Source organism: Canis lupus, chromosome 12 (assembly GCF_003254725.2).
Source record: "Canis lupus dingo isolate Sandy chromosome 12, ASM325472v2, whole genome shotgun sequence".
Classification (NCBI taxonomy): Eukaryota; Metazoa; Chordata; class Mammalia; order Carnivora; family Canidae; genus Canis; species Canis lupus.
The window spans coordinates 10,057,462-10,081,401 of NC_064254.1; the positions used below are offsets into that span (position 1 = coordinate 10,057,462).

Consider the following 23,940-nt stretch of genomic DNA (forward strand, 5'->3'; position numbering starts at 1 on the left):
TTTACACTTAGGCAAAATTAAACTGAGCAGAGCACAGGGGCCAGTGTTAACTCTGAGGAATCCTGCTAGGACCTTAGGAATAAAAACAATATATTAAAATTTTAGTTTGAATATACCGATTCTTGCTGTGAGAGCTCACTTACCTACACTTTCCACATTTCATTTAGCCCATTGCCAATAGATAAGGCTTGTTTTGACAACAACCTGACCAATCAGGTGAATGATATAGCTCAATCAGAGCTATATTTTTAAAAAGTGACTCAATCCAAATCTGATAATGACTAAGGTAGTTCATATCATTTTATTCTCATTTGAACTCCACTAGAGTCAGGGATGAAGAAGTGTCCTCTTCTATTCCAAGAATGAAGTCTTCAGGTAATGTCTCGGGTGCTATCTGTGCTAACTGGTCATCATATGAACGTAGGGTCCATAATTTCTCTCATTCATAGGTTTCTCTGGTTTCTGGAAGCATCAAATGAATCACCATGCTGCCGAAGTCCATGCAGAGCCAGTCATCAGTGTCTTTCCCTTCAATCTTAACATGAGGCTCGCTTTTACTTTGCAGGTATTTGTACATTTTCACAATGTAGTAGGCCATGGCATGCAAGTGTCGGGTGGAAGTTCCTCTACCAATCACAAAGTAATCTGTATATTTCAATTCTGGAGGAACCTTGATCACACAAATGTCTCTTGCATTTTCTTGCCTCAGCAGTGAAACCAGCATATCATGTCAAACTTGGGGCCAGGATGATCTGCTGCGCCGGACTCCGGGCGCCCCTGACCCGCGGCGCCCTCCACCCGCTCCCCCAGGCCCTGCCCACCGTGCAGGCCGCCGCGCGGTCCAAGCCCAGGCAGGCCCGACCGAGCGCCGGGGCCGCCGGAAGCCGCCCCAAGGCCAGCAGCCCAAGCCCGGCCCGGAGCCCGCCGCCGGCCCCGCGCCCAGGGAAAGGGCCCCGCACCGCAGCAGCGAGCCGGCAAACCAAACTTTTAATCCTTTAGAAGCTGCACTGGGATTCTAGGATTTAGAATTTACACTAAGAATTTTTATCACACCATGCCATCTGGGTGGCAAATGAGAGAAGGGAGAGATCACTGATGATTGCATAGGGGGTTTTATGGGCCAGGCCTGGAGGAGGCAAACTACAACTTCCAGAGCCCAGTCACTCATCAAGAAACGCTAGACTGTAATCACGTAGCTATGCTATCAGGAGGAAATAATTTGGGGAACAATTACTTAGCCTCTTTCAAGAGTCAAGACTTTGAGAAATTATTTAACCTGTCTATGCCTCAATTTCCCCATCTTTAAAGTGATGGGGAGTACTTACCTTATAGGGATGTTTGCATCATTAGTGTATGTAGAGGAATGAGGCCCATAAGAGGCACTCCATAATTGTTGGCTTACTAGCCTTAATCACTGTGTCCCCAACCCTGAGCAATGATTGGCAGTCCGCAGACCCCTGTACATACTGTGTAATGACTATAGCCCCAGGTGCTCTAGTCTGAGTAGATCCTTTGGGTTTGGACAGCTCATGAGTAACCTGACCCCTGGGATGGCTCATGGTGTTGTAGCCAGGAAACCTGAGTTGGGAAGATGATTGGTGAAGATTGTCTCCCTCAGTGGGTATGTAGACTAAAATATAAACCAAGAGGCACTGTCAGGATCCTAGAATGATGGAGAACCAGAGGTCAAATGAGGCCATAGGTCAGTGCCAATGGCCCTTTTGAAGCAAGGCTGGGTAGGGTAGGAGGTCAGGGTACAATGGTTGCCCAGCCTCTAGCAGTCAGGTCTGGAGAGCTGGAAGGGCAGGACAGAGACCTCAGGAGGTAAGGTGATGCTCAGAGCATCCTGCTCTCCACCTCCTTCAACTCAAGGTTGTTCCTGGGTGTCCTCATGCAGCCACAGACTGGGGATAGAATCACATCCTCAACACTGGGAACCTGGAATGTCACAAGTGACAAGCGCTTACCTCACCTTCCTCCTTGAGAAATACCTCATCCTCACAGCCCAGCCTGCCAGACCTCAGACCACCTGCCCTTCTTTTCTCCAACCCCTCTCCCTTTCCGGCCATGAAGCAGCCTGACCTTCAGGTCCCATCTTGTAGGCAAAGCTGGTGTCTCACTGTGATTGATAGCAAGCTGATGACAAAAACATTCACAAACAAGCTGCTTGAGCAAGAGGCGGTAAATTCCCTGCCCTTGGAGAGATTGAGGCAGACACTGCATGACTCAGTGGGATTTGCAGAAGGGATCTGGCATCCCACTAGCAGCTGAATTGGGTGATCTTTAAATGTCACCCTTGAGAAGTGATGAATAGCAATTCAAGCAATCTTTCCCAAGACATGGCAGGACCCTACCCTCAATCCCCGTGGCCTGGAGTTCCCACAGTTCAGAGTCACTCCTTGGGGGCACATAATAAAAAAAAGGGGCCCTGTCTCCTATAAGGGCCCTGTGGAAGTGTACTAGGGCAAAACAAGAAGTGGCCTTCAGTCTGCTCTGTTTGAGGTGCAGCTTGCAGAATAGATGAGAGTTTCCACGGAAGGCAGAAGAGCCCAGGTCAGTTCTGGTGGAGCTGCTGGGGCCACTATGGGGAAGGAAGTTCCTATGCCCCACCGTGACTGGCAAGGCCAAGGGCTAGGGGAAACCCTTGAGTGACAAGCACTGCCCACATCTTGCTAGGGTCACTTGTGAGAATCAAAATTAGGGGGTCAGGAAGGAGAGGAGGAGCTGGGGTGGAGAAATAGAACTTTCTAGTCTGGCTTAGAAGCCCTGAGAGATAGTTGGGGAGGGGCTTTCATGAGGAGTGTCACCAAAGAGGAACTTGCACAGTGGGTCAGGATTTCACAGCCCCTGTTTAGGAAGGAAGTGAGGATCACAGAGTGGGGAGAAGATTGTGTCACTCGGAGGCACTGGGGTCCAAATCCTATCTAATTTGTCTCTGCTCCAGTGGCCCTCCTCCCGGACCCTGGGGAGAGGAGTGGGCAGGTATCTAGAGACCCCCTTATATAGGCCCCAGAGTCTGCCCATCACAGACTTCAGACTCAAAGCTTCTCCCCTCTGGAATATAAGGACTGTCCTTTCCTCCTTTTTCCTCATCTCCTTTGTAGGAAGGGGGTAAACCTTTTGCTGGTTTTGGAGCATCTTTGCCACACTGAAGTCCTCCCATCACTGGTGGAGCAGCCTTATGCCTCACAGGTATTTTCTAAGTGTTCACTTCCCAGTGAAGACTGACTTTAGCTCTTGAACTCCCTGTCTGGGGCAGTTGACTTGGAGGGCTGGGATCTGGCTCCAGCGATGTCGGCATATTCCACAGTCAGAAGGGGGTCAGGTATGGGCTTCAGGTTGAGTTGGATGTTGACATAGATGGAGTCCTCAGGCACAAAGTGGTTCAGGTGGGTAAGTGAGGCATAGCAGATGGCCCCAGTGTCCTCTTCAGAGCCCATATGTTGACTGGAGCCCTAGAAATCAAAGAAGACAAGTGTTCACTGTACAGATCACAGCTGGGAGTGGTCAGTAGGCCCCTGGGGGCTGCCCAGAGCAGAATGGAGGACAGAGACAAAGATAAGTCATGGAACAGAGTATGGATGCTGCAGAGCCTCTGAGAATGGCTAAAGTCAGCAGAGTCGCCATCACTGAAGAAGTTTAAGAGTAGGCTATGGAAGACGACACAGGTGTGATCCATGGACCAATAGCATAGATATCACCTGGAAGCTTGATAAAATCTCAGACTTTCCTAAGATCTGTTAAAGCAGTCTCTGGGGCTGGGGCCAAGGAAATTCAGTTTGAACAAGTTTTCCAGGTGATTTTCATGCACACTCAAGTTCAAATAGCATTGAGCTAGAAGAGCATTTGGTAGGGATGCCACTTGCAGAGTTGATCCCAGCATTACAGAGAGTTGAACCAGATGACTTTAGATCCTTCCAGTCCTGCAATTCTGTGATCTCAAGAATTTTCATTCTTTAGACAAGACAGACTTACCCAACAGCAATGGCCTGTTCCCCAGCTCCTGATGACAGAGCACCTAGGGAGCCATGTTTCCACCATGTGACCCCTTTTCCCCTAGCTGACTGGACTGGTGGCAGCCACGCCATGAAATGGGCTCCCTGCCCCCATTAACAGTTGGCCCTTAAGCTAGTGCTTAAGAGCAAAAACTAGGGCAGTCAACTTCTCTCTTTCCCTAAGGGGTTTAAATTGGGAAATGTGGGGCAAAGGGTGCATGCAGATGAGGCAACAGGAGCATGAGGAGTCATGAGTGAGCCCAGGTCTAGAGTGAACAGAAACTAAATGTAAACACAAGCTGGGAAACTGAAAAAAAACAACACTGAAAAACAAGATACCCAGGAAAGCTGAGATCGCCTCTGCCTTGATGAGGGATCCTTCCCATGCACGGTGGTCTGTTCCTTCTGGACTGAGATGTTGTTGTAGATGTGGTGGGATTTGTCCTCACCTGTGAGGAAAAGAGTCCAGTTTGGGGCAGGGACCTCTCCATAGGTCCCGTTACCCTGGGAAGACAGGAGTGCTGGAGGTTCCCGCTGGGCAGAGGGGACCCTGGTGGGAGAGGGGCTGGGTCTCAGTGTGGAAATTCCACGCTGCCCCAGGGTGTATGCTGGTGGCCAGCACAGAAGGGTGTCCAGGGATCTGACATCAGTGCCAAGGAGCAAATCAGACTGGAGTCATGTGGCTAATTTGCATAAAACTGGTAAGCTGAATCAATTCCAGTCACTGAAAGTCCCAAATTTAAACATCCATTTAAGTGTAATCTATTTGTGAGGTGTCTGGGTGGCTCAGTCAGCTAAGCCTCTATCTCAGCTCTGGTCATGATCTCAGGGTCCTGGGATCGAGCCCCAAGTCAGGCTCCCTGCTCATCAAGGAGTCTGCTTCTCCCTCTCTTCCCCACTCATGCTCTCTCTCTCTCTTTCTTTCTCTCTCTCTCTCTCTCTCAAATAGATAAATAAAATCTTTTTTCTTATTTATTTATTTATTTATTCATGAGAGACAGAAAGAGAGAGGGATGCAGAGACACAGAGGGAGAAGCAGGCTCCACGCAGGGAGCCTGATGTGGGACTAGATCCCAGATGCCAGGGATCAGGCCCTGGGCTGAAGGTGGTGCTAAATCACTGAGCCACTGGGGCTGCCCCAATAAAATCTTTTTTCAAAAGTATAATCTACTTGCTGGTGATGTTATCTATAATATCTTTCAAATTTTTGGACCAGGAACCACAATGGAAAATATTTTATCTCCCCCCCCCCACACACACACACTCTTAAAGTCTAATGAAAAAGTATCCTTCCAACGTGCAAAACATTGTGACATTTGCTTTTTCCTTTCATTTTATGAAAATAGCATTGTGACCCATTAAATTGACTTTATGCACTTTGAAAAATACATGTATAAAATTTTACAACCCATTACTACTTTAGGGTTTTTATAGCTTTAAAAATAAAATCAATGAGGATCAACATACCACTGACTCATTTCCACATTTCAATATTGTCAACACACACATCACTGGGTTATATGGTTAATAAATACGCAGCACATATGTGCCAAACAAACCACAAACAACAACAACAACAAAAGAAAAACAACACAGGAATCATCAAAAGCTACTGATCTCATAAATCTTACACAAAATGCTGATGATTTTACATGTGATCAGTGCTAAAAACTTACAACTTGGACAATTAAAAAGTCCTTTAAGTCCTTTTATGAAGACAACATTTTAAAGCAATCATGACCACTAAAAAGCAATACTGTTGACAGAAAGATTTTTAGATAAATTTGTTTAAAAATCCTTAACTATAAGACAATGGCGAAATATAATATCCCATATGGATGCTAGAATACCCAGTTTTTGGCCATTTAGGCTTGGAAGGAGCTGGCCTTTGAGCCTCTGAAGAGAATGATCCCATGTGCTGCTCTGGCAAAGCAAGAGAACCCAGGGGATCCTGACCTCTTCACTTCACAGGTCTTAGTTTCCTTGCTGGTAAAATGAGTATGATAAGCCTTCTCTTCAGGCTCATGGGCATGAGGACATCATGGCCAAGCCCTCAGGGGTCTGCTCGGAGCCAGCCCTGGAGTTTACCTTTCCCGGAGCTTCTTCGGGCTTTCCTCAAGTACAGGATCATGAGGAAGGTGAGCACCAGCAGCAGCAGGACAGCCACCGTGGAGCTGGGAACGATGAGATGCCAGTTGCTTTGGGGGCTTTGGAATAAGGGACAACCAGCCAGGTGAGGAAAGTGGGAGCCAAATTTCTGCCCAGAAGCCATCCCTCTCTCCACCCACACAGCCATGATAGACTCTCCTGCCCCAAGGAGGAGAGTCTATCAATAGACTCTCCTCCCTAAGGAGGCAGCCCCATGCTCAAAGGTTCTGCCCCTTAGATCATGCATATCCAGCTACATCTGGATTTGTTTCCTCCTCTGTGAAACGGGACTGTTGACCACGTCAGCTGTCTTTGCTCCTTTTCTTTTTCTGGCTGCTGTCTCCTAACTTGCCCCTGGGGGGCTTGTTGCAGCATCTGTACCCAGCCCTCCCACATCCTGCCTTTAACTATTTCTTGGTCCTGATTCCTCACCCCTACCTGTGGGATGCCCTCAGCTCTCAGGACACTGGTGTCCTGTGACCAGCCGCGCTGCCATATCACAAACAAATTTGAATAGGACCTGTTCTTATGTCAAAGACAGAACACAAAGGTAGGCTCCCAGGGAAGGTGCTTAGAGTGTCAAAGGTTGAACTTTAATTTCCAGAGGCGCACCTGTAGGGACACCTCTCAGCACCACCTAGTTTCTGGGTTATAAAGCCTTGAAGCAAGGAACCAAGGTTGTGAGAGCCCTGGGCTCCCACTGCAGTGATTATGGGTGGGGAGAAGACAGGGGAGGATGGAGGCCAGAAGAAAAACAACTGTGGGGTCAGTCCCAGGGGCTGCGGCCTGGAAGCCATCAGGCAAGGGTAGAGAAGAAATCAGGCCATGGGTTGTAGTAACTACAGAGTACGGCTTTTCCCTGGAATTTGGGATGGAGGAAGGCCAAGAGAAGAGTGAGGCATATGAGGCAGCCCTGGTCACGTGCCTGGCACTGGGCCAGACCCAATCCCACTTCATCCTCACAGACACTCTGAACAATGGTGGTTCCCAACTGGGGGTGCTTGTGTCCTCCTCCGAGGCAAACTTGGCAACGTCTGGACATATTTTGGTTTGGTTGTCATAACTGGGTGGTCTGGGGGAGGTTTGTACTCTTGCTCTCTAACGGGTAGGGGCCAGGGATGCTGCCAAATACTCTACAGTGCACGGGACACCACTCACAACAAATGTCAATAGTGCCAAAGGTGAGCAACCCTGCTGTAAGGTGAGGATGTCATTGACCCCATTCTGCAGGTGAGAAAACTGAGGTTTAAAGAGGCAAAGTGACCTATGAACCATGTGACTCCCATCTCAGCCCCTCAGAACCAGGTAGCTGTGGGGCCGAGTTAGCTGGAGGTATTCAGCACAGTTGGTCATAGGTGGGAAAAAGTGGAGGGTGGAGAAGACGAGGAGGGAGGTCACAGTACCTCTCCATGACAGGGCTGGGGGCAAAGGTCCAGGCTGTGGTCCTCCCAGAGCTCCTGGTGATGGGCAGGGCTGGAGCTGTAAGAGACTGACAGTGAGGAGAGCACTCCATGTGTTTGCCCCACATTCCAGGCTCCTCACATCTAGCCCTTGGCCTTGGGGAGTAGGGGCCCTGGGGAGTAGGAGCCCACAGAGGGCCCTGGGCCAAGTGAGGACTCTGAGAAGCACCACATGCCCTGCATATGAATGACTTTTCCTCACAGTGAAGTGCTCCAGTACAAGAGGCTTTACATTAGACTCACACTGTCACTTGCATATTGGACATATTTCTATAGTCTTTTCTATTTTCATTGTTCTTGACCATGTCATGCACTCTCAACATAGAATGCTTCCCTTCCACCTCTGCCCACTTTTGTCTCTTCTGGATAAATTCCCGCTCACTCATAAGGCCTAAGTGGTTTCACTTCTTCTGGAGAGTTCTCCAGGAGAATCCATACCACTGCTTTCTCCAGCAACTGGTCCCTCCCTTCGCTGGGCTGCCCTCTAATGTGCTTTCATTATGCCACCTGCCATCTGCTCCTAACCCTTCCCTTATGTGTCTGCCTTGGATGCAAACGGCGGTGGAATGGGGGGAGGCTCTGTGGGCTCCTCCAGCACAGGAAAGGGTCTCGAGGTCTTTGATTCCCCTTACAGAGTGCAGCCCCTGCCATACATGGAGTGACAGTGAGCCATGGCTTGTGTGGTGACTGACCAAGCAGTCAACAAGGGTCTTCCAGGCGCCCAGCTCACCGAATGGCTGAGCAGGCTTGGCAGCAGGACAGGGGTCTGGGAAGATGCCGTTCAAGCTCTGACCATCACAGGGAAACACGGGGAGGAGGGAGCTTTGCAACTCTGAGGTTTTCAGGAAAAAACACCCGGAGCTTCATTCAGGAGTAGAGCCAAGCTTCCCATCTGAGCCTTAAGGTCTCTCGACACTAAGGGGTAGGTCTAGGGAGATGACCTGGGCTCTCTGAGCCCTTGGCCGCTACACCTCCCAGGCTCACCCCCAAAGTCCGTGTCTACCTCACCAGCTGGCTGTCTCCTGTCTGTTCACATTTCTTAACCCAACCAGTTACCTTCCACTCAAGCACAGCCCTTTAAGAGAAGCTTAGGGGGTTAGGGTCAGGAGTCTGGATGCCCTGGGATGGCCCAGTAGAGCCAGTCTTGTTCAAACCTGAGGTGGCTTTATAGTCATTACAAATCAACAGATGAGTTTTGTTAGTAGCAATAAGAATGTTCAGAGAAATGCATACTATGCTAAAGGAAGAATGAAGTGAGGCAGAGGTCTGAGTTCTTGTGCTGGATCTGACCTTAACCAGCAGTGACTTGGGCAAGGGGTGCCGGTTTGGGCTGTGAGAGCCCTGAATAAAATTACATAAGAATCCTTTCTAGCTCCAGCATCTTGTGATTCAGGATGGCTGAGAACCACACAGAGAAGGGGAAGAACTCACCTGGAGACACCACAAGATGGATATTTCTGTAAGTAAGGATCTCAGAGGATTTGTAGATTCCGCAGGAGTAAAATCCAGAGTCTTCTACCTTGAGCTTGGTCATGGTGACAATGAAGTAGCCCAATCTGACCCAATCCTGAATGGAGTTTCCGGGCTTCCACTGCATCCCCTGGATCCTGGGGTAGGAGGCTAGCACAGTACAAGTACGTGCTGATACCTGCCTGCACCAAGCTTTCACTGATTTTGAGTCTTGCCAGGACTGGTACAGGCACTTCACAGAGATTGTCTCCCCTTCCAGTTTACGCAGCAACTCTGGCTTCTGTTCCCAGGAACCTGAAAATACACTCTCACGTCAGGGAGCAATTTCTCTGCCCCTGTGGGGCTGGCAGGTGGGTGACACCTTCCTCGGAATGTGCCCAAGACCCAGCCTCTGGCCACAGTGCCACCCTGCTCCTGACCTGCCCTCTGCATGCCTCCTTCATGCCCTCCTCACCAGACCATCTCTCCCTCCTCTTGCCCTATTCCCTCCCTCTGCCCTCCTCATCACCTGAGGCCAGGAGCACCAGCAGGACTGGTGGCAGCAGGCGTGTGGCGTCCCTGGCCATGGGCCCTCTTCTTGAGCGTGGCAGAGTTAGCAGGGAAGACCTGAGGACAGGGAGCCAGGGCTGGGGCACAGGGTTGAGGATTCAGCACAGCCACCCTGGCTTGTCAGGGAAGAAGAGCTGAGGACGGCAAAGTCCTCCAGTGAGGCTCGGGGAGGTCTTGGCCTTGTAGGCAGGAGTCTCCCTCTGCAGGTGCTACACATGGCCCAGTCGGCTTTCAGAGCTGAGGCTCCAGGGGACTCAGCTGCTGCTGGCTCTCTTGCCCAGCCTCCTCCTCCTTGTCATACTGGGGTCAGGGTGTAGAAAGCTGTGAAAGCCCAGGAAGAAACTCTGGTGAAATCAGAACTCATTTCTGCTTTCTCTTTCTCCTCTTTATCCTACCACTTCCCCCTGGCCCCAACTACCTCCTCTCTACCCCAGTATACAGCCTCCACTGAAGGTGAGTGACAGAGTTAGGGGACCCTTTGGAGGTGCCCAGAGGTCCAAGACTTCCTGCTCAGGCCTGCCAGGGAGCACTATGGGGGCTGGAGTGGCAGAGGAGAAAGGAGACGGAGAGTCATTTCCAGGAATGGAGGTGCAGAGAATGCCCCTGACAAGGGTGGGAGAGAGTGAACCTGGGGGCATGGGAGCGGGAGGCAGGGGAGAAGGGAGATGCAGAAAGACAAGGACAGGAGGCTGAGGGGGTCTTGACGTCACTCCACATCTCCAGCTGCCAGCCTGCCACAATCCCTCCATAAGCATTTGTTAGAGAGATCACAGTAATCAAGCACACTTTAAGGGATAACTGCCATTAGAAGAACTACAGAAAAACTATCCCCGCAGGCTGTTTCACAACCAAGAAAGGAGAAAATCCTGTAAAAATGCAGTGTGGCAGGTCAGGTAGGTGGGGCGCAGACTCTCAGGGGGAGATTAGCACAGGAGGCCAAAAGTGCTTGGGGACCGAGCTGGGAGAAGAAGGACAGGAAGCAGGACAGGGTGACAGGAAGCTCAGACCAGGGTGTGCAGAGTTCTGAGGACAGGATGCTCTCCAGCATGGCAAGAGGTGTTGGGGCTTCAGATCCTGTGGCAGCCAGTCAGCGGGGGGGGGGGGGGGGGGGGGGTGCGCTCCCTGGGAGGTGACTGGCTCTCTGCAGCTGCGGCAGCCCCCAGAGACCCTCACTACTCCCAGCACTGGGGCAAGCAGTTCATCTGCCTGAGAGGCAGCAGCACCAACTGAGTTTGATGTTGAGGGAAAACCCTCCTGCAGCCATCTGGGAGAATGCCATCCTAAGGCTTATGTCCCAGGGTGACACATCTGCCTGCCACGCTCTGCAGAGCAAACATCCCTCCGTGCTGGGTTTTATGTGTCCTTGCCCTTGGTCACAGCAGGAAGCCCTTCGCAGGTGTGGCCCGTCCTTGTCCTTCCCACAGCCAACTGCTCAGGAAGCTTTGTCGCCTCGCCTTCCCTGGTAAAGGCAGCAGCAGCCCTGGCCCGTGTGACACCCCCACCTGCCCTGCCCCTCCCAGCCCTGGATCCATTGGAGATCTGGGTCCTCCTGAGGCTCCAGGGAGAGGACGAAGAACAAGAAGGAGAAAACAAGAGGCTGGGGCTTTCAGGGAAATGTCCCAGAGCACTGGAGGTCCCAAGAGGCCACCCAGGCCATCAGAGCTGGAGAGCTGGGGCAGGGGGTGTGGGCGCCCTGCGTCCTCGCTGTGGAGCTCATGTGGGAGCAGGCTCCGTGGGTGGGCACCTCATGCAGGCTCACTGCGCTCCAGGCGCCCCTCATCCTGGGCAAACGGGGATGGTAGGTCCCCTAACAGCTTCCCTGCCTGGCATCGGGGCACAGCCAACAGGGTGTGTTGGCTGCCCAGGTCCAGCACCCAGCACCTGGGGCCTGGGTGAGTGCCCCGCTGCCCTCCCTAGTCCCTTCCAATTGAGGGCAAAGCAGAGACATAGGTTCCAAAGGCCTTCAATGTGGACAACGCGTCCTAGAGCTGGAGCCGGAGGACCAGCAATCACAAGGCATTTACTCAGTTGTGGGAGGTTTGTGTCACGTCATTTTATCCTGAAAGCAGTCTTGAGAGGTAGGAGTTAGTGTTCGCCTTTTACAAGAGAGGAAGATGAGACCCGAGGGCTAGTGACTGGCTCAGGGTCACGCAGGGACAGGTGGCCTCGCTGGGTCCCCGTCCTGAGCCCTCTGCCGCTCTCCCACAAGACATCCTGTTCTCAGATGAGGAAGGGCTGTCAGTGTGCTGTTGTAGGATCTGGGGAGGGGGGGGTCTTGGGGAGCTTTATTCCTCTGGGGAAATTCAGCCCCCTCCTGGTTACACACCAAGGTCGTGGCCACACCCTCCCGATAGGGAGGATGGCTATCACTCTGTGTGTGTGTGTGTGTGTGTGTGTGTGTGTGTGTGTGTTGGCACAAGGCTTGTCAGTTCCTCAGTCTGAGTCTCCTCTGGTGCCCTCTCCTGGACGGAGGAAAAAGGTGCCTCCTCCCTGCTGTCCCCCAGGATTACCTCCTGCCTCTTCCTCTCTCGCTACATCCATTCTGGGGGCAGCTACCCATCAAAGCTCCAGCTGCGTCATTCTCTTGACTATGAGAATGCTCTTCCCATGTGAGAGGTCTCTGCCCCCGGGTGGAGTGGAGATGTCACGATCCCTAGGTGCTTATTCCAGTTGCCCTAGGCTGCTGGAGCCCCTGCTCTAGAGGACGAACCCAGTCTGTATTCTTCAGTCCTCACTATAGAAGAGGCCGATTCTGAGCCAGGAGCCAGTGAAGCAGAGGCCAGGCTCCTTCGGCCATTGGACCACCCCACTCCCACCCTGGCCCTGCACCCACCAAGGCGTCCCTCCAGACTGTACTCTGCTCCAAGCTGTCCTTGCTGTGTCACAAGTAGCTCCTCTCTTCCCAGGGGACAATGAGTCCCCAGGGGAAGGTAGGTGATCTACTCTTTCCCTGAGCAGTGGCCTCCCCTGCGGTGGACTCTGGAGGGCCCTCAGTCTCCTGTGGGGGAGCTCAGGTCTGGAGTTGGGATCCAGGGGAGACAGTTCTGAGTGCAGCCTCTGCATGCCAGTCTGGGGACAGGCTGGTCCTGCAGCCAAGGGCTCTGGGCAGCCTGGTCGCAAGCTTTCCCTGAAGGGCCAACCAGCAGGTGGCAGCAGTGGGAGGCTGGGCTCTGCTGGCTCCCAGGACTTGAGGGACCAGCAGCTGAGGTCAGGGCAGGGCACCTCCAGAGGCCCATCAGGGGACGCATAGCCCTGAGTGTGGGGGACTTGGACCACTCTGGGGTCCTCAGCTGCCATGGACCTCCAGCATCAAGTTGCTATTCCTTCTTCTCCAGGGCAAGGCCTTTGAAACACTGGCTGCCTCTGGGGCTTTTTTTCCCCCCAAGCACATGGGGAAGCTTGAGGGAGCAGAGGGTTGCTGAGGACACAGGGTTCCAGATGGGGAGAGGGCAGCTGTCCACCAGTCCACTTTCCTCTGCTCCATCGCAAGGGGTCCTGAGGCCCACGGGCCGTGAGCTCCCTGTCTGGGTACAGCACCGTCAGGGCTTCTCTGCCACCAGCTGGGGCCCAGGACTCTGTGGCTCTGAGCAGAATCCCCTTGGTGGCTTCCCCTGGGGCTTCCTGCCGGTACCCTCCACTCTGGGTGCCATCCCAGGTTCTCGGCAGCCCAGGGGGACTGAGCAGGTGAAGAGCAGCCTCTCGTTCTAGGGAGGCCTGAGTCCGGCCTTGAGCAAGTCCTCAGCCCCCAGCCTGGCTCTAGTTCAGACAGGTTCCCAGCTCCATCCTCCTCTGGCCTCCAAAGGCCCCTCCAGGAAGAGTTCCCCCACTCCACAGTTAAGTGGCCTCAGATCACACAGGCTTCCACGGAGGCTCTGGTCTTCCAAGTGGGTCCCTCCAGGGTCTAGTGGGATCATTGCATACCCTGTAGCCTGTGAGAACAAGGAGAGAGATGAAAGGGGACAGGGCTCCAGCTCTCTTCTCCCTGCCCCCCATACTCCTGGGCCAGTCTATCCCCTCTTTCGGTTCTGCCCTCTGCTTCCTGCTAGTTCAGCCCCAGAGGGGTCATGCCGCGCTGCTCCAGCCTGCCCACCCTCCTCCCTCGCCTGGATGCAAAGTAGTCCTTCTGGCTGGACGCAGGTAAGGACACACCACCTGGGGTCGGAGTGCACCCAGGCCCTTTGGAAAGTGTGTCAAGCCCCAGTGCTCTGCCCTCAGGAGGCTGGGAGGGTGGGCTGTACTCACTTCCCATGTGTCTCTTCTTCCAGAACCCATAGACCACGATCAACATCACAGACACTAGGAGGAAGATCAGTATCCCCAGGTACACAGTGGGATGTGAATCCTGGTGCCTGAGGGGACGGGACAGAGTGGGGAGGAGGTGAGCACCCAGTTACCCCCACCTGGACCCATGTTTTTCTGCATGCCATGTGAGAGGAGCCAGACTGAGAGAAAATCTGATGGCCCTGGTGGGAATGATTGGCTCCCTTCCTTGGGGAGCCAGCTATGGCAGGAGGAAGTGACAGGCTCAGAGGTCAGGGGAAGAAGTCCCAGGTGGAGGTGAGCGTCTCTCCACTTTAGCGCCTGTCCTCCATTGTTCCCACAAACCTGAACATCCCTGAGGACAAGGACTCTAAGGGACCCCATTTGTGACGGAAAAGATTGAGAGCCTTGTTCTTCTCATAGTGAGAGCCTCTCCCCACAGCCCTTCCCTCCTTCATCCTCTGAAGCAGATGCAGCAGGTGCATGGCCTGTATCCCCTTGCCTGTAGCACTTCATGTGCGCCGGCCCTTGGCACTTCCATTTAAATTTTCAGCCTGAAGACTTTCTCCTTTTATTAGGTCCCTCTTTGCCACCCATGGCAGGCAGCCCTCCACTGATGACCAATAGGAGTAGTGTCGGTGTAGGAGTCAGTGTATTAAAACCCCAGCTTCCTTGCCCTTCAGGTGGTCGTCTGATACTGGGCCCGAGAGCCTCCCCTGCACTTGAGCTACGCTGCTCACAGTGGTGGCCAGCTTGATTAGGTTCTCTCCCAGCTGCTTCCCTGTCTCACTTCCCGATGCTCTTTCCACACTCTTGGTCCTAGAGGCTGCTTCTAGGGGAGCCCAAATTAAAGAATCTCCCATTTCCCACTTCCTACCCCCAAGCCACATCCTTATCCTGCCCCTACCTTCTCCTCTCCATCCAGACTCTTATGCTGACCAGTTCCCAACCCTCACTTCCCCCTGGCATCCTTTATGTCACCTCTCCATCCTGGCTTCTGGCCTCCCACCCAGCTCTCATTCAGCAGCACACCAGACCGACTTCCTGAAAAGGAAAGGTCTGCAATAACATTTGCTTGCACCTTGAGGTCTGTTCAGGCACCAAGAACTGTTGCTGTATCTGTTCAAATGTCCTCCAAGCCCAGAAAACACAGGTACCTGATAGGGGATAACTTGTTGAGGAGAGCCCCGCTGGTGTGGCACACTTCTGTGGTGGGTGATCCGGTGCGCAGGTGCCCAGCCCTGGTGGATATGGATGCTGGGCCAGCAGAGGAGGCTCTGGCATCGCTGGGAGACACAGTCACTATCTGGGACCCCATGGTCCTCCTAGGCCCCGTGGTAGAAGGGCCAGTGCTGGTGAAGCTGTAGTCTGTCACAGAGGTCAGTCTGATGGACTCTGAGGCAGTGGGGGACACGAGTCTGGTCAAGGTGAGGAGATCAGGTGTGAACATTGTCATGCTGGTGGTGAATGGGGCATCAGGGCCTGAGGTAGGGGTTGGGCCCGATGTGACAACAATTCCACTCTTGAGGATATTGGCCAGATGTGCAAGAGGAGTGCTTCTCTTGGTGGTAGAGGCTAAGGGGCCAGAAAGGGAGAAACGTTAGCCTGAGTCAGAGGCCTCCCCGATAGAAGCAGATCCTCGTCTCCCCTCATTGACCTTGGACCCAGGATTCTGCTCTGCTATGTGACCAGATGTACATTTGTTGGGGAGAAGAAGTGGAAACAGTAAAGAAGGAAGAGTCTCTCACAGTTTCTTTAGCCTGCCCTGTCAGGCCTCTCCCCTCCCCATGCCCATCTCTCTCATTGCTTCCAGACCCTCCTCATTCCAGGAAGCCAAAGAGATTTCTTCACTATGATGTTGAACAGAGACTTTTCTAGGAGCTCCATAATTGGTGACTAGGGTCCAGAAATGAGGGCAAGGAAGCCTTGATGGCCCATGTTCCAAAGAATGCCTCCAGCAGCAGGGTCAGATGCCCTCCTTAGGAGCTTATGAAGAGACACCTGCTCCCCTCATCCATCCTTTCAGCCTTCTACCTCCCATTTTCTAGGAGGCTGGCATTTGGATGGTAGAGGAGTAGGGAGCTATAGGAAGCATGTGGTCCCTTGTGGAGCAGTGTGGTGGAGTCTATCTCCATAGAAAACAAGAGATGGGAGAGAGTCCTTGAGGAAGAGAGAGGGCTGACACGGGAGGCCTCATCCCATGACTGTGCATGGCAAAGGCACATTCCTGAGAGCCAAATGGCCACCATGGAAAGTGCCCATATTTCTGGGCAAGGGAACCCAGAATGAGCAGCATTGGTGAGAGTAGGGAAAGGGGAAGAGGCTGACCTGGAGCCAGATCTCCCACATCATCCTACTCAGCAGTGGGGAGACCCCAAAGACCCTTCAGAGAACTCACATGCAGGTGCCTTGGGAGAGCAACATTTGGACACCCACCTCAGAAACGGCTGGGTAGAAAAGAGCCGAACAGAGAAAGGACTACTACGGGGTGGGAGCGCAGTGAAGTCACACAATGACCTCCCTTCCTTCATTCTTGCCTTGGTACTCCAGGGCGTTGGGAGAAGAAGGCAGGGAGAAGTAGCTGAGAAGAACCCCACTTTCCCACCTGCTGAGATGAAGGAGAGGGAGTTAGCCAAGGCTACCTCTTCCTCACTCTGGTGGCTTGGGCCATAACATGTGGTCTTCAAGAAGGAGTAGAAGAAGTGGGGCACCTGGTTGACTCAGAAGTTAAACATCTGCCTTTGGCTCAGGGCATGATCCCAGGGTCCTGAGATTGAGTTCTGCATCAGGTTCCCCATAGGGAGCCTGCTTCTCCCTCTGCCTATGTCTCTGCCTCTCTCTCTGCATCTCTCATGACTAAATAAATAAAATCTTTTTTTAAAGGAGTAGAAGAACATATATTGCTAGAAGATTCGAGGTTTTAAATGGGCTGAGGATTTTTGTTTATTATTTCCTAATAATTTCAATTATCCTAATAATTGAATAGGTCTGCAAAGTTGGAATCTCCTCAAATGGTCTTTAAAAGGTAGATTGGGTGTGGGGGGACATATGCAAAAAGAAAATGAAACCATTTCATGTTTCCTGCAAATTAAGACTTCAATACACCTGTTTTCAACTATTCCCTGGATCTGAAGCAGAAGTGGAGAGGGAGACTTGAGATCTGGCCCCATGTCTTAGAGATAGCAGTTGCCCTCACTCAGTCACAACAGAAGAGGGGGATGCAGGTGGGTCAGGTGTGTAACGAATGTCATCATCATTGGCTGCTTTTTTCAGGTTCTCTTGCTGGTGGGAGGACCTCAGGGCTTGGCCTTTCTCTCTTTTTCTACACTCAAGGGAGAACTTTTACATCCCCTTGATTTTTCTTATTAACAGCTTTAGTGAGATATTATTCACATTCTATATACCACACCCATTTGTAGCAACAAGTTCAATGGCTTTTAGTATATTCACAGTCATGCAACCACCACCACAGTCAACTTTAGAATATTTGCATCATCTCCAAAAGAAACCCCTACCCTTTAGCTATTACCTTCTACCTTCCCTTCCTTCCCCCAGCCCTAAGCAACAATGAATCTGTTTTCTGTCTATATAGATTTCTTGAATCCCCTAGACTTTCAATTCTCTTCACAGAGATACTTCCAAATATATCCCCAGCTCTGACCTCTCACCTGAGCTCCAAGCTGATATATCCACTGCCTGCCCCTTTTGCCCACTTGGGGTTCTAGGAGGTGTCTTAAACTCAACATGACAAAATACAGCTCTTGGCTTTTCTCCTCCAAACTAGCTCCTCCCCAGAGTCACCTGACCCAATAAATGATACTATCAGGCCCCTTGCTGATGGAATAGAAAACCTCAGAGTCACTCTTGATTTCTCCCTTTTGCTCCCCTCTTGTCTTACCTACAAAGTGTACAGGGTGGGCAGGAAGCCCAAACATCATAGGTTGGAACCCCTCCACTTCTTTCCACCTCCAGAGGCCATGTCCTACTCCAAGACATTGTCATTCTCAGCCAGAATGTGGACAGTAGTCTCTCTGTCCATCTCTTACCCTTCCACCATCCATCTTTCACAGAGCAACTATTATAATCTTAGAGGCAAACCACAACACACCCCTGTAAACTCTCCAATAGCTTCCTATTGTACTTAGAATAAAACTCAAACTCCACATCATATACTTTAGGGCTGCTGTTTGACTCTCCAACCTCATCTCTTGCCACTCTGCCCCACACTCAATATGGAGTAGTCACACAGGCGTGCCTTATACAGGCCCAGCCCTTTCTCACCTCAGAGCCTTTGCACATGCAGTTCTCCCCACCTAGAATACCCTCCGAAGCACTCACATTTCAACAGGACTAGAGACCTCTCCTCACATGGGCTCTGCTTGATGTCATCTGCTCAGAGACAGGTCCTCTCAGGTCTCTGGTACTTTAATAGCTCCCTCCACCACTAGAAAGTAGAGTTACTTTCTAACTTGTCACACTGTCTGATTTTAAGAACATTTATCGTTATCTACAATTATTTGTCTGATGATGTATGCCAGCCTATCATCTCTCATCTTTTTAGATCTCATTTTCTTCATTGGTAAAATGGACAGTAATGCCCATGAAGATGTCAATAAAAGAACTGGATGGCGCCTGGGTGGTTCAGTGGTTGAGAGTCTGCCTTTGGCTCAGGTAGTGATCCCGGGGTCCTAGGATCAGGTCCCGCATCGGGCTCCCTGTGGGGAACCTGCTTCTCCCTCTGCCCGTGTCTCTGCCTCTCTCTGTGTGTCTCTCATGAATAAATAAATAAAATCTTCAAAAAAATAAAAAAAGAACTGTGAAAACCCTGTAGCACAACATGCCTGTTGATGGATTATTCTTCTTACTATATCTGCTGCGAATGAAGTATGAGGCAGGGAAGACACCCCTACCCTCCCAGTTCCCTGGCAGGCCTGCTTACCTGGAGACACTTCCAGCTGGAAGCCCATCATTGGGTACAGGGTCCCAGAGCTGTTGCGCATGCACCAGTAGCGGCCAGAGTCCTGGCGCCTGAGGGCTGCCATGCTGATCTTGACCACCTTGGCCTTGGTGTCATCCTGTAGCACGTAGCGCGGCCCCTGCGCCCAGACCCGGGTGAATCCAGGCTCACACTTCTTCTTCCTGATTTTGCACCATACTCTACCCTCCACGTGGTTTTTGCGGCTCTTGTAGGAACACTGCACAGACAAGGTCTCCCCTTCAAAGTGCTTTACTTTTGTGTACACGTTCTCGGCAGGGGCACCTGGGGAGATACTACTGGTGAGCAAGGTCTGGTGAGAGAGGGGAAGGAGGCATCTTGAAGGTTGAGGTGAGGGGAGAGGAGGTGGATACTGCCCTGCTGTCATGGATCTCACAGCTTCAGGGAGAAACACAGCCCTACTCTGAAAGAACTCCCCCCCCCCCCCCCCGCCCCATCCAATAGAGGGCATGCACAGGCCCTGCTAAAAGCTAATTCCCAGTCTGAGGCAGGAGAGACACAGTCCACCCACTCAGGGAGCTCTCAGTCTATTGGAGTAGACAGTAGCCCTGCCCTCTAGAAGTTCCCAAACTGCTGAGGAAGACAATAATCCTGTGCCCTTGGGGAGTTCTAGGATGAAGATATAGAACTAGCCCTCAGGGAACTCTCAGACTGATGGTAGAGACACAGGCACAGCCCTCAGGGATTCCCTAGGCTAATGGAAGAAACTCAGCCCTTACACTGAGGGAACTCCAATGGACAGAGCCCCTTTTTTCATGATATTTTTCTAGCCCAGTGGGAAAGTAATAGCCCCATTTTCAGGGTCTTATGGGAAAGACCCAGGTCTTGTCTTCAGTGAGCTAGACACACAAATGCAAACAGAAGTCACAAAGTTATAAAATTCCAGACCACAAGCAACTTTGATAGATAAGAAAATCCAATATTTGAAAAAATTAAGAGCAGTTATTTAGTTCACAAATAAGTTCATTATAGTTATCTTTTAAATAGCAATTTGTCATAGTTCATTTTAGGTGCTATTTCATTTGAAAACATTCTAGTTGCATAAAACCCATAGATTAAAAACGCCCAAACATACATCTAAATTCCCATTGGAGTGCAGACCCAAAGAATTGTACAATTATTCACTGTTCATCCACAGCCTGTTACAGTCTATGCCTAGAAATAAGATGTGGTCCGTGCGTTTCACAATCCACAGCCTGGCAGGGAGAGAGTAGAACTAGGGGTGGGGGTGGGGACTCAGGGGACAGCGAAAGGGACAAAGTTATGATGGGCTCCCTCCACTCCTCTCCCCACCATAAGCTCAGCTTTTATTCCTCTCACACCACCCAGAGCCTGATGTAAACACACACATACACACACACACACACACACACACACACACACACACACACACTTCTTCCCAGCAGTACAGAGTAGAGAGCACACATTTTGGAGTCTACGTGACTATGGGTTAAAACCCTGGTTCTACTATCAACTAACTGTGTGAGTCGATCCCATAAGTCTCTGTTTCTTCATCTGTCTCAGGCTGTGGGAAATGTGTCCCAGGACAGTGTCTGAAATGTAGCTGGTGCTCCACGTGCTTCCTGCCTCAAATGCAGGTTCCTTCAGACTTCTCCAGCTGAGCCCAGAGCTCTGATAGCCAAGGACCCTGCACTTGAGAGGAGACATCTGCCTGCTTCCAACCCAGCTGCACGCACTATAGCTGAGGCTCGGGGTAAGATAGCACCCTCTCTGAGCATCCCTTTGTCCTGTACAAACCAAATACAATGATCCAACTCAGTTATTTGGTGAGTCGGAGGCTTGGGGGACCCCTGGATTGCTCTACACAGGAGACACACTTCTGCCCTGGCAGAGGGAGGAGCCTCTCTAGGGGAAGTGCAGGGGTGGGGTGCCCCAAGAAAGGGTCTCCTGGGTATTGTGTTCATTTGTGCTCACCTTCCACCCTTCTCAGAGGCAGTAGCCAGAACCGAACAGGAAATGGTAACTTGGTAACCATTGCAGTAAGGGAGGCAGGATTGGGTGAGGCTCCCTCAAGGAGCATTTAGTAGCTATGGGGTGGGTGAGGGGCCTTCAAGGATTGTTTCCCCTCAGGACAGGGGGATGGGGACAGGCGGTAGTGGCACAAGCAACTCAACCAGTTAAAACATACACACACGTGATGCAATGATTCTTATAACCAAAGAGGGCTTTCTCGACAAGAGAAGGAGGCTTTTTGCGTGAGTGTCCATGGTCAGGGGTCCTAAGGAAGCCTGGCAGATGAAGGGGCCCAACCAGAGAGGGTCCAGAGCTTTATCTTATTTTGTGAGTCCTGTATTAGCTTTACCTGGGGCCAGATAGTGGGATGCAATCTTCTTACTGTTCTCTGGTTAGAAGCCACTAGGTCAGCCCTCTGACCCCTCTTCCAACCCCACAAAGCATGAAACAAGATTACTGGGCAAGGAAAAGCCTGGAGGGAGACTCCAGAAAAAGGGCCATTCCCTACCCCCTGAGCCAGCTCCCCTGCCCTCTCACCTGAGACATGGCTCTGGAGCCACAGCAGCAGCAGCAGCAGGAGGAACATGGGAGCCATGGCTCCATCCAGTTGGGGACGGTCACAGGCCAGCAGGGGGCCAGGCCACCCGCATCCAGGGTCTGGGCCCCACGCCAATGCAGGACGTGTCACTTGGGTCTGCCAGGGAAGGACCTGGCGTTCTGAAAGTGCAGTTGCCCATTTAGGGAAGTGAGGAAGTTGTGGGACCTACTACGATCGGCAGACCGCAGGGCCCGCAGAGCCTGCGGAGGAGGGCGGCGCTCGCTGCTGTTTACGCCCTCTTCCCCGAAACTTCGGGCAGGTGTGGCTGCTCCACCCAGCCTGCCCCCACACCCCACCCCCAGCCCGAGGAGGGCTCTCAGGGTAGAAGACTCCCCACCTTCTCCAAACCTCTCCTGGAAACTGGCCCATGGGGGGACCTCCTACTCTGAAACAAGGGGTCCGTCTAGGGGGGCTGGGGCGAGTTTTCTGGACCCTCAGCAACAGACTCCCTGGGATCCCCTGGGCTCAGAGGTCCAGGGGTAGGGCTTGGGGTTGGGGCAGGGCACCTCGGATCCTAGGTTTCACCAACACGCATTTCCGAGGAAGTTCTCGCAAACTCCATCCATTCATTCGCTCAGCCCTCCCGCGATGCGCTCCTTCCCTTGCCCTGCCTCCCTGGCCAAGGTCCTGGCTGGTGACAACAGCCCCTGACGCTCCCGCTGGCAAAGAGCCCCTTCTGTGCTCACACGCGATCCTATTTCCGTCAAGCTAGAATTACAGGGAGAAAGGAGGCAAATTGTTAAGTCTCAGATCATATGGTTTGGGCGCCGGGAGGGGCTTCTGTGCTGTCACACGTGGGCGCGCGCGCGCACACACACACACACACACACACACACCCCAAACTGTCTCTCCCTTTGACTACTCCCTTGTCTCCTTATCTTTCTCCCTCTCTCCCATTCTCTTACCAACCCCTCTAATCACCCACCAGCTCTCCCCCCTCGGTCACGGAGGCTCCCCCTCCCCGCGCTCCAGGAGCCACGCCCCCAGCCCCCCAGCCCAGGCCTGGCCCCCAGCCGGCGCGCGCATGCCCACTCCACTTCCTCTCACTCCACCCTATCTCGCCCAGACAGCCGCCGGGCTGCAGCCAAAATGACCCAGCATTTGGCCCAAGACCCCACCCTCTACTCTGTCCTGAGCTCTAAGACTCAGAAGGATAGACTCCTGACATCCAAGAGCCATGTCATCTGTTCCTTTGGGGTCGGTGGAACCTACATGACTATGTGCTCCCTGTGCCAACTCACCTGTGCCAACTTTCTTCTCCTTAGACAGGATTCACAGTAACAAGTCTCAAACCAGGCTTGAACTCCCAAATCCCAAACCAAGGAAGTTTGATCTTTGCCGAGTCCAAACTTGCAGTCTCTTAACTTATTCTCCATTCATTCTTTCATTCGTTCGTTCGTCGGTCGATCGTTAGTCTTTACAATCTTATGCGCCACGCGAGGTGCCAGGCATTTGGGGTAGAGGCATGAACTACAGTTGTCATTTCAGACCTCTCAACTCCCAGAAGACGTGTTACACTTTCCTTATTCACCCAGATGCCTGTGTTCGAAGGCTCTCTGCCCTCCCAACATGAGAAGTCTTCTTTCCTTCCTTTCCTCCATGCCAGGGATTAAGTGGCTTCTAGAGTGGAGGGTGCCATTTACACCTTGTGGGGGGTCTTATTGCTTGGAATCAGAGCGATAGCTGTGAGGATAAGGCCATAAGAACCCCAACACTCTCATTCCACTGAGAGGAAGTATAAACTGGATTCAATGTTACTTGAGGGAAATTTGGAAGGATTTATCAAAAATCTCTAAAATGTGTATACATTAGGCTTTTATGTACAAGATGATTTAACACAGCACAATATTTTTTCTTTACATTTATTTTCCCATTAAAAAACTGAGGTTTAGGGGTGCCTGGGTGGCTTAGTCAGTTAAGCATCTGCTTTCCACTGGGGTCATGATCCCAAGGTCCTGGTATCAATCCCCATATGGAGCTCCCTCCTTAGTGGGGAATCTGCTTCCCCCCTCTGCATCTCCCCCTCCCCATGCTCTCTCTTTCTCTCTCTCTCTCAAAAGTAAATAAATAAAATCTTTAAAAAAAAAAAAAGAACCAAAGACAAAACAAAACAAAAATACCCCACTGAGGTCTAACTTACATAGAGTAAAATTCCCCTTTCCACAAAGAAAACTCCAGGCTCAATTTTCTTCAATTTCTTTGGTGAGCTGCACCAAATACTTAAGATAGGATAACACCCACCGATGTTACAGAAACTGTTGCAGGCAGAAAAGGAGACATATCCCAACTTGATTTGTAAAGTCAGAATATCTTTGTTGTTGTTTTTAAAATTTCACTTATTTATTCATGAGAGATACACACAGAGAAAGAGAGGCAGAGACACAGGCAGCGGGAGAAGCAGGCTCCATGCAAGGTGCCAGACGTGGGACCAGATCCCGGGTCTCCAGGACCACGACCTGGGTGGAAGGCGGTGCTAAACCGCTGAGCCAC

At 51.8% G+C, this 23,940-nt stretch overlaps 2 protein-coding genes and 1 pseudogene across 4 annotated transcripts; all 3 read right to left on the reverse strand.

Moving 5' to 3' along the window:
• Positions 1-275: 275 nt before the first annotated feature.
• LOC112641852 (mitochondrial assembly of ribosomal large subunit protein 1-like) lies at positions 276-2,069 on the reverse strand (annotated as a pseudogene).
• Positions 276-12,595, reverse strand: LOC112641562 (trem-like transcript 4 protein). Of its 2 annotated transcripts, none has more exons than XM_035697675.2 (7): positions 12,456-12,595; positions 9,582-9,943; positions 9,035-9,367; positions 7,547-7,622; positions 6,084-6,169; positions 4,335-4,444; positions 276-3,455 (listed from the first exon to the last, which is right to left on the reverse strand). In XM_035697675.2, exons 2-7 carry the CDS (start codon positions 9,637-9,639, stop codon positions 3,231-3,233), a joined length of 888 nt encoding a protein of 295 aa, XP_035553568.2. In that variant the 5' UTR covers positions 9,640-9,943; positions 12,456-12,595; the 3' UTR covers positions 276-3,230. The 2 variants fall into 2 exon arrangements, with proteins under 2 accessions (XP_035553568.2, XP_025274510.3); XM_025418725.3 differs by having other exon boundaries at positions 6,084-6,202.
• Positions 11,651-21,713, reverse strand: TREML2 (triggering receptor expressed on myeloid cells like 2). Of its 2 annotated transcripts, XM_025418727.3 has the most exons (5): positions 21,390-21,710; positions 18,822-19,142; positions 15,040-15,457; positions 13,865-13,971; positions 11,651-13,551 (listed from the first exon to the last, which is right to left on the reverse strand). In XM_025418727.3, the coding sequence occupies exons 1-5, from the start codon at positions 21,445-21,447 to the stop codon at positions 13,472-13,474; spliced, it is 984 nt and encodes a 327-aa protein (XP_025274512.2). In that variant the 5' UTR covers positions 21,448-21,710; the 3' UTR covers positions 11,651-13,471. The 2 variants fall into 2 exon arrangements, with proteins under 2 accessions (XP_025274512.2, XP_025274513.2); XM_025418728.3 differs by lacking the exon at positions 13,865-13,971 and having other exon boundaries at positions 21,390-21,713.
• Between the last annotated feature and the right edge of the window lie 2,227 nt (positions 21,714-23,940).